Genomic DNA, 14,216 nt, shown 5'->3' on the forward strand with positions numbered 1-14,216 from the left:
CTCTGGCAGTAAAAGAACTATTCAATGGGTGTGGTGGTGAACCAATTTATGTAACCCTCTTTTATCTCTTCCATTGTAGCAGCTTCCTCCTCATTTCCTGAGACATTTTGCAGTGGATTGCGAATTTGTTTCACTTCTCCCTTTGTTATGAAAATCTTTTGACTTTAAAGGCATATTTCAAATGGTTTGATCAAAAAATTCTGCAGGAAGGAGAGGAATTAGGTAGAGGAGAAATTGGTAGAAATGTTACTCAGTTGTCTTCAGCAGAAAGTTTAAGTTTACAGTTGGTTGACTCTGTTCTTAAACTCTATTCTTAAAACTTTGTCAAAGAAATTAGCTTCTTACATAGGAAGTCTTTTTGTGCAAACCAAAACACTGTGCCCAGGATAAAAGCACCTGCTCATCTAGTGCTTGTGTAACTGTTTGTCATGTTAGAATAATTTCAGCATGCACAGAAACCTTGCAGAAAGATTGAGAGTCTCCCAACATTGTGGTCCGGAAAAGGTCTCTCCTTTCCAGACTTTCTGTTCCTTTTGTTCTCGTTTGAGGATGGTGTTTCAGATGTGCTGTGCTGTATTGGTATTACTGAGAGTGGTTCACATTAGGCGAGATAATTTGTATAAAAAGGCAATTCAGAGTTTAGTGGAGAACTTTGAAGAAGCTGCTGTTTAAAGCCTCAGGGATGGGGGATAAGGGGAAGAACAAAATAAGTGTGGAGTAAAAAGAAAGAGAGATTTAACTTGGGAGAAGATGGAAGATCTCAAAGAAATGCAGTTTGGGAAGAAAAAAGGTTTTATAATAGAATACAATGTTTATGTGCAAACACTGACATAGTTTCCTTTTTCTACTCAAATAATAAAAGCCATTCAATTTTTGATCCTATATTTGGTGTCACTGAATTTTTCATGGAGTTACAACTTATTTAGTCTATGCAAGTACGTACAGCTTGGGGCAGGAATGTTGTGTTAGTCTAAGCACACAGGTGCTCCTGAAAGACTCAAGAACATCAGATCAGGAGTCTGAACCAACTAAGGACTTTTGAAAGTCACTGACATTCAAAGTTCCATTAATTATGCAAACTATTATTTGATATCAACTACTTTTTTTTTAACTAGTAATTGAGGTACTTTATAATTCTTTTTTTTAAAGGGAATGATATAATCTTTGAAGATGAAATTGAAGCATTGCAAGTGCAAGTGAATAAACTTACTGCTATGGGAGTGAACAAAATAATTGCACTAGGACATTCTGGTTTTACCGTGGACAAAAATATTGCCCAAAAAGTGAAAGGAGTGGATGTTGTGATTGGAGGACATACAAACACGTTTCTTTACACAGGTATTTTACTTCTTACTAAAATGTTGCTTCTAAAGCAAAGCTGAAACTGTTTCTCTTTAAACTCTGAGAACTTTCACCAATATTGTTTACTGCTGGCTGCAGTCAGCCAGATTCATAGCTGGTACATATCCATAATTTCCATGGAAGAAACAAATTCAAAACAGTCTGTGCACACAAAGTACCATAACTCACTGAAAGGTTCCTTAATGCTGTGGATGTTCAAAGTGAACTATACAAAGTGTGACAGAGGAGCAAAGGTAGTAACACTGATAAATTAATGCTAAACATACTGTACCTGTTTCAAGCTCACACCTATAATGGACTAAATAAGATGTCTATTTTTAAACTTGTATGTGACTTAACCTGAAAAATCAATCTTAAAAGATTTCCAAAACGGTACCAACATCAGTTTTGTCTAGAATCTGATTCTATATTCATAGGTCTCCGTTACCCTGCCATTAAAACACTTTTCCCAAGTTTCCTCTGTGCATTTCAGTCCCTCTTTTAATCTCTGAACTTATTCTTCTTTTCTCTAGAGGTAGATGTTATTCTAGAGATAAACATTGCTGATCTGATTTCTCCTGCAGTAATGCTACTTTAGGTGAAACCTGTAATCAGCAACTTCCCCAGCACTGCTGCCTTCCCTGTGCCAGTGTGTAAGGACACAAGTAAAAGAATGGCTGTTTTGTTGTTCTGTTTGCTTCAGTTTTTTAAGTTCATTAAATTTAGCAGAAACTTCAGTAACTGATTGAGACTACAATGGGAACTTTCTGTAATTTTCAGAAAAATTTCCCAGGGAATAGCACCATGTACCCTAAGAACTTAAAACGTTTGCACTGTCCATTATCCTCTCCTCTCCCTATTCATCTCCTCCCTGTTTCTCATGCCTTTTTTGTCTTATCTGGGCTCTCACCTTTTGTTATCCCACTTGTTAAAAAGAAACAATTGCATGCCACAGTTATACATTAAGCAGATCAGAATAACTCTTTAATTTGACCTCAGGGAATAACCTTGATGAGTAAGCTGAAGGCACAAAGCATTTACACACCTACCTACAAGTAAGAGGTCACAAACACTTTGCGTGGGGGTGCAGCAGAGAAGTGGCCAAACTGGAACAAACAACAGGACCGACCATCCTAATATCTTGCCTCTAAGAGTGACCAAAGGGGAAGGGTGAGGGGACTGGCCAAGGCTGTGGAGACACTTTACTCAGATCTGCCCCCACTTCCCACCAGCTTGCATCTTAAGGATTCCCTAAGACAGAAGTGGTGTCTTAATATTTACTAGCTCCACTGAAACTTTTCTTTCCTGATCTTGCCCCTCCTAACTACATTCAACTTTTGCAACAGCCTGTGGCAGGGCATTCCACCACTGACTTGCACATCCTGCAGAGACCATCTGTGTGCAGTCTGCAATTTTACCAAACTGTTTTTGAGATGGGAAAACCAAGGATACATGCCATATTCGAAGTGTGCATTCATTGTGGATTTACACAGTGGAATTTTTGGCCAATGCCTGTTGAGAGTTTATGCCTCATAGTGGTAGCCATAGTGGGTGTGGTCCAAAGAGGTGGCACTTGTCACAATTTGGAAATTTGATCTGAAGTGCTCCAGGAGTTATCTGAGGTCATATCCTGTCTAGATCTGTAGTTCACATGCACATCTCTTGTCATACCAGAGAGTACCCTGTTGTCAGACTGGACTAGGTCAAGCTGTAACATCCCCCAGTCCTCTTTGAAGCTGTCCAAGATTCACATGGCCAGAGGGAGCACACAGCATGAGACTCTGGAGCCTTCGGGATAAAGAGCTCAGCTGGGAGTGAGTTCTGGTCCCTTTTCCAAGGGCTCTACTGTTTTGATAAAACAAGACGGTCTTACTTTTTTTATTAATACTGACAAGGTAAGAAAAATAAAAAGGAATTAATGTCTGGGGGAGATACACCAAAAAATATATATTTATTTATTTTTTGTCAAAATATGATTTTTGATAGAAAGTGATCCGAGTGTATTAATTTTTATTCCAAGTGCTGTGAGGCACATGCTAATCCATTCAGGAGCATCATGAGTGCATTTGTGAACCATTCCCTGCTGAGTCAAAGCCATCAGCCAGCATTCACAGTGGAATAGCTGTGTCTGTGGAGGTGATTTCCCTACAGAGTAAAACACTTAAATTGAAGTGTCTCTATGTGTGTGTATATTAAGCCTATAAGCTCTCATTTAAATCAAGAGGTGTAATCAATAACTGGCAGTAGAATTTAGGAGGGTGTTTCAGCTTAGTCTAAGTGGAGATGTACCAGCTGGTCAGCCGAATGTGAGCTGAATGTCTGTCGTGGAGGTTTAGAGGCGTACTGCCCGTGCCAATTTATTACCTCCACAGAGATATCTTAAGTGAGGGCTTAATGTTGGACTAGTCCAACCTGTCTGTAAGACATTTGCCAATCTCTGGTTTATCCTCAGATTATATGGCAAATGTTGTCTTGACTTGTTCAGGTGTGCCAACACTGGATTTGTAGAACTTGTTCAAACAGTAATGGTAGTTTTGGGTTGGAGCAGTTTAATTTCTGGTTTTGATCAGAATGGATGCTCTGAAAATGCAGTGTGTTGGCTAAAGCAGGGTAAGAAGATAGAAAAGTGTTACAGGTTCTTCTGTTACCCAGCATGAGTTTGTGCATTTGTAATGAAACAGCGCCTCGCACTTTGACTGACATGGGTGCATGAATTCTAGTGCTGTGTTCTTCAGGGATAAGAGGCACTGAAAGGTCTTTGCATTTCAGAAGAAATATATCTATCTTACAATGGAATAATGCCATAGTGGTAATTAATCCTGCAAGGAAGTATCAGTATCAGAAATTATTTCAGAAAGCAAGAAATAAGTAAGGGTCTGGACAAGCACTTTACCACACAAAGCTGATGTAAACTAAAATGATGACCAGAAAGAATAACTTTCTCTTTCTAATGTTTTGCTCATTAGATGGCTACAGAATGGCAAGAGATCCAAACCAGTTCCTTTTTCAGTTCCAAAAACCCCAAAGGCACATTTGCATGCATAAAGCCTGTAGAGTTCTCATTAGCTACAGGTTTTCTTAAATTCTTCCCAAAATAAATGAATAATTAAGTGGTTCCACCACTCTGTTGTCCAGGCTGAAAGTAGGAAAACTAGTTCTGTGGTAACTTTGGTTCAACTTGCAGTTTACTACAACCGTTCTCCCTGGAGATAAGGAGGGATTAGAGCAAAATAGGAATCATACTGGAGTTCTTGAAGGAACATTTGTCATGCTGCTTATCTTAGGATTTCATATTACGTAAATTACCGTAAATCGAAGGAAACAGGTTGTTCTGTGAGCAGTGGAAGTAAGGAGCCTGCTTTCCTCTGGATCCACATTTTCTACGCCTGCTCCCCCATGCTGCCACCCCACTGGCACTCCAGCTCTCGCCAGCAAATGGATGGGAAATGCCGCCAGCTTTGGGACAGGAGGAAGCAACAGGCTTTGAGAGGGCTCTGTAGTGGGGCCTGCCATGCAGCACGTGATGCCTCTCAGAGCTGCCCAACCTTGGTTCTTCCCTGATAGTGGGGCAGAAATACTGACAGGAATAACAGCAGGGAGAGATACCACTCAGATTTTACTGTCAAGGAGACAGGGAGAAGGCTGGTACCCTTGAGACAAGAGCTGTGCTGTGTAGTTCTAGCTTTCTTTGCCTCTTCTCCCCACCGTATTGTTTTTAAATCCTATGGTAACCTATGCCAATTGAGCTGAGATAATGCCTTGCTTTAATCCACCAGTTTCCAAGTCCTACATCTAATCACCTTTCAGACTTTGCAGGTTGATAAGAGTTTTAAAACCATGACCATGGAACTCTAATGCTAATGAAGTTTGTTTTTGTGGATGGTTTGCAGCCTGTCTGAAATTTTGTAGGCTGTTCCATCTAGTGAAAAAAAAATCAGTTGGCTGTATGCACAAATTCATGCAACTGCTTGTAGGCATTCTGACTGCATATTAACCATAAAAATAGTTCAGACTTTTTCGTATCAAGTCCAATGTATGTTTTACTAAGATTCTCATTTTCTATCTGATGCAGAATAAAGTAGTGTGAAGGCTCAACAAACTTTTCACCCAGAGGCTGGTATGTTTGCATTACTGAGAGTTTTAGATTGCAGTGGTTGGAATGAAAAGTTCCTTTGTTACTGCTGTGACATGATGTCATGGAGGACTGTGCTGTCACACTCAACTTGAAAAACACTGTGGCAGTTATTCCAGTTCACGTCCTGAAAACAAAATTGTCTCTTATGAAATAACTGAACAATCAAATGTGTGCTTGTCATCCAATGCATTCATTGTCATTTCTGCCTAATATCCTATCTGTTTTTTTTAAGGCTGAGAAACATTTGAAATGTCATTCTAAGAATTCCTTGAAGTTCCCATAAGCTGAACACTCACTTTACACGATTGTTCCATGCAGGCACCCCACCCTCTACTGAAGTGCCAGCTGGCCCATATCCATTCATGGTTGACTCAGATGATGGGAGGAAGGTGCCAGTTGTACAAGCTTACGCTTATGGGAAATATCTTGGTTATTTAAATGTTACATTTGACAAGAAAGGAAATGTAGTTGAAGCAGTTGGGAACCCCATTTTGCTGGACAGCAGTATCCCTGAAGGTATGTGGACTAGACATTTGAATTTGCCTGCAGCACTCTGCTACAATTCAAGTCTTGTTATGTTAAAGACAATGTCAAAGAAGAATTCAGCTTTCTTCCTGAGCTTGCTGTTCTCTTCTGTGTAGAGTTCAGCCTGTGTTACAGTTGAATATGCAGATATTCAGGGTGTGTTTTTATTTATTTAAAATCCCTGAAAGTCCTTTTGTAGGATTTCAGGTGATACACTACCTTACCATTTTGTAGAACAGTTTTAGCTAGTCCTGTGATTATGATTTAAAAGATTACGAGGACTAATTTACACTGTTTTGCCAGTGGCTGAGTTCTTCAAAACAGAGTTTAGTGCAATATGGGAAAGTGGAAATGTTCCAGAAAAAACTTGGAATACTCTGCCAATGTGCAAATATAATATACAAACCCATGACTTCTTGTTTTCAGTGCTAAGTGTGTTCAGTGTTTCAGCTCTGAAACATTCAAAGAACTGGGTGGAGGAGAGCCTCTTTGTCGCTTTTTGTTTGTAATTCTATCTGAGCTCTGCTACCTGTTTCTTTGTCAGCTCTGTAATTACGTGAGGCTGGTTCTCTAGTCTTTGTTTCTTCTCCAGTGTTTGCTGTATGTAGTTCTGAGCTTTTATAAGAGTTTCTAGGTTCTGCTTGAGTATTTGTAAAATAAATCGTTTAAAAATTATCTGTTCACAGATATTTACTGTGTTATTGTCAGAAAGCTATTAATGTAATGAGATGATGTAAAGAGTCTACATTCTCTCTGATGTCAGTAAAAGCAAAAATTCAGATACATCAGTGCTTTCATTTTATAAATGATGCTCTTGCTGACACATGTAAGCAAATTGATTAAAACTAATAGCCGATATAAAATAGTTGTGATATCTGTCCGTATATACAAGTATCTTTGTTTTTTTCCTGAAATAATTAAATTTGCACCTGACAGACAGATGTGTATAGATAATTTATTTCTATAAAGGGTTTATTCCTTGACGTTGATGTTGGAACTAGTTTTCCTTTTAGCACAATGTTAAAGGGAGGAAGTTACAAACAGGGAAAAAAATATGATGTCAAATAAAGACCAACCTCACTTCTATATTAAAAATTCTCTCACTTGTCAAGGTAGGTACTAGAAACCCCATCAGTCAGAGGTTAGAACAGGACTGGGCAAAAGTATTTGAAAGTATTACAGAGGAGATAACCCTGCTGTGGCACAGGACTAGCTTGTTCACTTGATTGTCCCATCCTGCCTTCTCCCTTTACAGGCATTGTTTGAAGTGAATATAGATGTCATTTGATTGAGAATCCTTTAGGGAAAGTGTAACATTTTAGAATCATGAACAGGTTTGTTCGGTTTTTTTCCTCAGGTTTGTATTCACTGAAGTGAGATATGTGTGATGCTTATTTTACACTTGTTTTACTTTATAGATGAGCACATTAAAGAAGAAGTGGAAAAATGGAGAGAAAACCTGGGGAATTACTCTAAAGAGATTGGAAAAACTAATGTTTACCTGAATGGTACAAGCCAAGCATGCCGTTTCCACGAATGTAACATGGGAAATTTGCTTTGTGATGCTGTGGTAAGATGTTTCCACCACAAGTAGCAATTAAGGGGTTAATCCAGAGCTATCAGATGAAATGCTCCCAGCCTCCAAACTATTGCCACATGGGCTCTGTGCTGCTTTTCAATACTGTCACACCTAGCACGACCCTAGAAAGACCTGGCAGAAGCAAGGCTATAATGAATCTTGCTGTATAAAGTAAGGAGCAGTTTATTCTTTGTGTATAGCCTCACAAAGAGAACAGTTTGTTAACAGCTGGCTCTGAGGCTGCAGTTTTAAGAGACATGGCATTTTGATCTAAGACCCCATTCCTCAAAAAGGAGAGCTCAGCTCCCCTGCCTCACTCCTGCCCCACTCTGGACCCCTGTTCATGGCATTTACCCTCTGTCCCTTTCATTACTCACTGGGTTTTGCTGCCACTTTAATGCACAAGCATGGATTAAAAATCTGGGTAGTTTTCTGCCAAGTTGCTGATATGAATTGTCCCTCTGAGAAGCCCAAAAGTTGCCTGCTGAAGCAAAGCGGGGGGAAAGGCCATACACACAGCCGGGCACAGAACACCCCAGCCCAGAAGGAGCCACCAGCCCCTGCAGCATTCTGCCAGGTACCGCTGGACTTCAACAGTCCCAGAACACCAGAAAGTCTCTTTGCGAGAAGTCACTTCCAGTTTTTAAACTACATGGTTTTGATTGCTTTGCTGCCCTGCATCAGCACCATTTCCTTTGGGTGTTTCAGGGAAAAACATTGACTAATGTGAAATTTTCCAGAAAATGAGGTTTGCCATAAATGTCCTGCAGTATTGCCACAGAGTCAATAATCATGAGTTTTCATTTAGATATGTTCTCAAAGCTATTTATCCAGCCCTTGTGATTGCTTTTATTGTAATCCTTCAAATATTTCTCAGTTCAACGGCTGATTTCCAAATCAGATTAATATTTGGGAATTCTGCGTGCAGTTCTACTAGAATTGCAGCACCTTGCTTTTTCTTTCTGCTAGACTTTAAAATATTTTTATTTGAAAAAATGTGAACAAATGTCTTGGCCTTTTTCGGGCTTAAAGAAATTAACTCTGTAATCTTTCAGAAGTCTGTAGAATTTCTTGCCATACATTTTTTCTTAGGGGACGTCAAATTCTACTTTAGTTAAATCCATGTCTCTAGACAACCACCTGCAGTCATCAGGATACATTAGATGTCTCTTGATAGATACATTGATGTCTCTTCACGTCCTTTGCCTTACCAAGGCAAGTTCTACTCTTGCTTTCCTGTCTGCTGACATGTGTTCAGGGGTATGAAGGTAAAAAATAGACCCACCTGTTCCACGACCTCTAATATTTAGAGTTGTCCTGAGAAATTGAGAGACTGAGAATTGTAGAAGGCTGATTGAATGTTTGTTCTAGATCAAAACAGAGATCCATTTAGTTCAATGATGCTTCTCCAACAGTAGCCTAAAATCTCAGAATAAAAGGTTGATAGGCCCAGGCATTTTACAAAGGACTTCAAAGGAACTCAAATGTGAAAAGGCTGTGAAATTTGTAACAGCACTGTGAGCTCTTCTTTTAAATTGCCTCTGCTCAGGGCTGGGAAGTTGCAATCCATTCTTTGATTATGAGTTATAAACGTTAGCATGGATCTGGCCTTAATGACTAAGCTGAAGGCACAAAGCATTTACACACCTGCAAGCCAGAGATTACAAACACTTTGCGTAGGGGTGCAGCAGGGAAGTGACCCACCAACAACAAATGACAGGATCATCCATCCCAATGTTTTGTCTCCAAGAGTGACTGAGTGAGGATGGTGGGAGAAGAGCATACTCCTGGACAAACCTGTGGAGTTGCTGTACTCAGATCTGCCTGTGTCTCCCACCAGCTTGCAGCTCAGGGATTCCCCAAGCCAGAAGTGCTCTCTTGATATTTACGAGCTCAACCGTAACTTCTCCAAATTTGCCCCATCTCCCTTTGCCTTCCTTCAGCCTTCACAACAGCTGGCAGCAGGGTGTTCCACCACTGACCTGCACATCCTGCAGGGACCTTGGTCCTGGTGTGCAGCCTGCTGCTTCCCACTGGATGGATAACTGCTGGAGGTCAAGTGGTCCTTGCACTGGAACACTTGGTCCCTGTCCACCCTCACATCACTCCTGACTTTATAGGCTTCTCAAATATTTCCTTCTGTTATCTCTTTACCAGGTCAGACTGTCCAAGCCTACATTCATCATTCTATGTTCAGAAGCTTTTCCGTGTCTTTGACCATCCTCATTACCCTCTCTGAATTTTTCTTAGTTTTTTATCATTTTTGAAACAAGAAAATCCATCCTCCACGTCTTCTTCATTGTATAGGCTTCTGTCATGTGCTTCCTGTATTTCTCTCTCTGTGAGACTGAAGAGTCATGACTATAGTCACCACTGTACGGAAACCAGTCAATCCCTTCCATTATCCTAATTTATTTTCTCAGCCTTTTCCTGTTCTACTCAGTTATATCTGAGAATTAACACCGTAGGCTTATCATCCTTATGCAGCTGCATGAATACCTGGTCTCCACTTTCTTTACTACTTAGGATGTCACAAGCAAATATTATCCTGTTCTTGTATTTCGCCAGAGCCTTGCCACCATTGGAGACGTTGCTGTGCAGAGACTTTCTGATCTACTATGCCTGTTTCCTGTTCCTCCACTGTTCTACATGCCAAGGCCATTCCAAATGTTAAAAGCCAACCATAGAGAAGCCGAAAAACTTAATTCCCTGCAACATACGAGAACTAGATTAATTTATGCTTCTCCTATGTGTTTTTAATGTACACTAATATTTAAGGTCCTCTTCCCTTCTCAATTCTCCAAATATGCTTAAATCATTTGTCTTTATTACAGTCATTGGAATCAGAAAATCACTTTTCCTTTGTTCAGCTGGTCTGCCCTGGCCATGATATAGACACACAGACTAGGGGGAGAGTTTTAAAAAGCAAAATACTTATTTGGGTTTTTTAATAACTGTTTTACAATGGTGCTGAAGTTAATGTCAAAGATATAAAACCTTTCTATCTCTTTTCAGTCTCGGATTTTATTTGGTGTAAATTTCCAGAGCTTAGAATAACTGAAGATAAAATCAGTTCATACATTTTCCTTTGGTAGCTTTATGAAAATGTTGGGCGTCCAGATAAAAAATCATGGAACCACGTTTCAATGTGCATCCTGAATGGAGGTGGGATACGGTCACCCATTGATGAACAGAGCACTAATGGTACGTAAAATTACAAGATGAATGGCAACTTTATCAGCAGAAGGAATCAAGTTATGCCTGCCTGGACACAGTTTTAGTTATGGCCTTGTTCCAATGGGATTAGCACAGCGTTTGGAAGTGTTTTCAAACTTTCTCAAATGGTTATACATCATTAGAGCACAACTGCACTCAGGCTGACATTGATAGAAGTCTCTAGCATTGTTTGTACACAATGCTTTTTATAATTTCCCTTTCTCTTTGCTGCTTTGGAATAAAGAAAGACCTTCTACTGTACAGGGTCATCCAGTATGGTTGCTGGGAGCCTTCTGTAGTCTGCTGTAGAGTAAGTAAATTCTGGGTTTTTCTGAATGCTAAGGTTTTAACACTCTTTATTTTCCTGATACCACATAAATGAAACCTGAAAACAAAAGCTTTTTCAGTTTAGCTAAATCTTTCTGTAGGACTACTTCAGTAAATCAATTTCTCAATCAATTGGAAAAATTGGCCTGACCTAGTAGGAAAAGCTGTGTTTCTTCATCTTAGGTTGGTAGTTTGTCATCTCTTTTAGTAGTATTATTTGAATAGCAAAACATGCACTTACATCAAACTCTGATTTATTGGTCTTGATACTTACTGGATGATAAAAGATACAGGTTCTTTGATTGGGATATGATATATATGATTCTCACCTCTGCCTGCTCTCATTTTCTTAAATTGCATTTGCCATGTTCCTTGTCAAAAACTTACCGTTAAACAATTCTAAAATAATTCTGTAAACACATAAACAAACAAGCAAGAAGTAAACAAAGTCTCCTTCCCCCAGGTAGCATTACTGTGGAAGATTTGCTGTCTGTTTTGCCATTTGGAGGTCGTTTTGATATGGTAAAGGTAAAAGGCTCCACTCTGAAAGAAGCTTTTGAGCACAGTGTGCATAGATATGGAAGAGGAAGTGGAGAGCTGCTGCAGGTTGGAGGTACGTTTTCTTCTTTTCTCTTCTGGTTTTCCAAACCAGCTATCCCTCCTGTTAGCCTTGTTTATTACAGCTGGGAGCCTCTTTTTAAGAATGGAAATCAAGCTGGCCATATATCTTAGCTCTGTGTCTTGTACATGCTGGCCAGCTAACACTGTTTATCCTGTGTATGTTTAACTGAGACACTGCAGCACACAGGCCACCTCTGTTCCCTTCAGCAGATACAGTGTTCCCAAGCTGGTTCCCGAACCTCTAATGACATCAGTTTAACACTTCAGTTAACTAGAGGGAGATATAATTTAGTGTAGCTTTAACACAGAAATAGCTACAACAAACTCCAGTTTTCAGTTCTTCACTGGCAGCCTACCTGAAACCCCAGACTGGATGGCTGTGCCGGTTATTGCCAAATGTCAGTTTACCAAAATAATTTTGTGCAATTCTCTAATGATTGCTGACAGTTTCAGAGTTTGTCCAAGTGGCTATGGAATTGCTCCAGTGAATTACTAAATATTTTATGAATGACCAGTTAATATTAAAAACCTACTTATTTCTTGAATTGCAGCTCTCTGTATGTTTACCCAGATGTGTACCAGGCTACAGTCATATTTATTCCTGGTCTCTCTGTGATGCAATGTAGATTTTATTGTTTATATAACAGAAAAGCTAAACTTCAAGGGCAGGGGCCAATACATTCCCCCCCCCATGCCTCTACCCCCCCACAGGCCAGTGATGGGGGCACTACCCCCACCATGTGATCTAGAACCCTCATGTGCCACAGACACAACACATGTCTGGCACTCTCACCAGTAAGTTACCACATTTTTAGATACCACTAAGGTAAAGCAAGTTTTGCTTGCTGCCTCCTCACAGAAAGAGAGGACAATCAGTAGCTCTGGAAAGGGTTCAGGACAGAAGATCCAGAGCAGGAAGAGAGCCAGGGCTGGAAGAGCCTCTGTGCTTTGGATGAGCTTTAGTGGCTTCCTGATCTGCAGATTCTTGGCAATGCTGATCTGGGGGCCTGGCTCTCCCCAAGCTTTGATCAAGGAAGGCTCACAACTAGAAATGTTGCTTCTCCTACAGTGAGCAGAAACCACAAAGTAAAGCCCTGGCCTGGCTTTCTATTTTCAGTACAGTACCCATTACCCATAACAGCCACCAAGTTAGGCTGGCTGGCTGGCTGGCTTTAAAAAAAGTAATTTCAGCCAACCAGCCAGGGGAATGAGAAAGCATGTGACTACAGAAATAAGGGAAGGTATTTTTATCTTGCAGTATCTTAATCCCATGACTAGTAATTTCCTTCTGTGGAGTAGTGATGAGAACAGACAAGTAACTGAGGTGAGACCGTGCTTCAGCAATTCTTATTCTCTTGAATTTTCTTGTATAAAAGTTGAGTAGTGTGCAAAGAAATAGGGCATTAACTGTAATTCAGAGCAATACAACCTCTCAGTCACAGAAACTAATGCAAAGAATCAGCTAAAGATGAGGGAGGGTGCTGCTTCTAGCCCTATATGTTCAATAGGCACTGCAAAAAGTGACATCCCAACGTGTATTTTTGTAGGCATCCATGTGGTCTATGATCTTTCCAGAGCCCCAGGAAGCAGAGTTGTTAGCTTAGAAGTGCTTTGCACAGCCTGCCGAGTCCCATCCTACATCCCACTCCACATGGATGAAATATACAATGTGACTCTTCCATCCTATATGTTATTTGGAGGAGATGGCTATCATATGCTGAAAGACAAAAATATGGGATACAGCAAAGGTAAGTGGGATGCAGTAAAGGTCAGTATGGGCACTAATAGAGTAGCAGACAAACAGTTCCCAAAAGTTAAAAGATCTTTCTATAGTGTTAGTCTCAGACTTCTTGCCTTTACTGGATTAAATTTGCTTCTAATCTGACAGCTCTGGTTTTGGTTGTAGCCAGCAACATTTTTAACTTTTTCAGTTAAATCACAAGTTTCAAAGTGAAACTAAGCCTTACCAATACAGCAGTGCTCAAAGAGCACTTCTAAGATCATGATAAACCACAAAAGAAGCAAAAAATGCACCATGGAGAATACATCTTATTGCATACTGCCTTGTACTGCCTGTGCACTTGTACTCATTACTGAACAATGAATTAAGGAGAAAGGTTCTTTAGACCTTGAATTTCCACTGTATACAAGTATTTGGAAAGACAGAATCATCACCTCTACTGCTGAAGGACACGCAGCTCAGGCGAGCAACACAGGGTGAGGGGAAAGATGACAACCTACTCTGCAGGAATTAGCCTGCCCATCCAGAATCAGTGGGATTCTCGGGAGTCCTGCAGGCAGCAGTATGCAAGGTGCTACAGACACCATGCCAGAGAGGTAAAAAGGAAGTGTTTTATAATGCTGTGTTAAGGTCCCCTAAAGTTGCATGTGAAGTGTTAGAAATTCAGCATTTGTACAACCGACATGTCCATCTTCAATAAAGACAAACTAAAATGTTGAGATTACAAGAAT

The 14,216-nt window shown here is 40.2% G+C and overlaps 1 protein-coding gene across 1 annotated transcript in view; it reads left to right on the plus strand.

Annotated features, from left to right (window-relative positions):
- The window catches only part of NT5E (5'-nucleotidase ecto), a 36,983-nt gene that overhangs the window by 19,943 nt on the left and 2,824 nt on the right, over window positions 1-14,216 (plus strand). The window contains exons 6-11 of the mRNA XM_017824047.1: window positions 1,150-1,338; window positions 5,795-5,992; window positions 7,420-7,571; window positions 10,676-10,784; window positions 11,587-11,736; window positions 13,292-13,492. Coding sequence (XP_017679536.1) covers window positions 1,150-1,338; window positions 5,795-5,992; window positions 7,420-7,571; window positions 10,676-10,784; window positions 11,587-11,736; window positions 13,292-13,492 — 999 coding nt within the window. The remainder of the gene's footprint in view (window positions 1-1,149; window positions 1,339-5,794; window positions 5,993-7,419; window positions 7,572-10,675; window positions 10,785-11,586; window positions 11,737-13,291; window positions 13,493-14,216) is intronic.

Source organism: Lepidothrix coronata, unplaced genomic scaffold, assembly GCF_001604755.1.
Source record: "Lepidothrix coronata isolate B3197 unplaced genomic scaffold, Lepidothrix_coronata-1.0 Scaffold4, whole genome shotgun sequence".
In the NCBI taxonomy this organism is placed as follows: domain Eukaryota; kingdom Metazoa; phylum Chordata; class Aves; order Passeriformes; family Pipridae; genus Lepidothrix; species Lepidothrix coronata.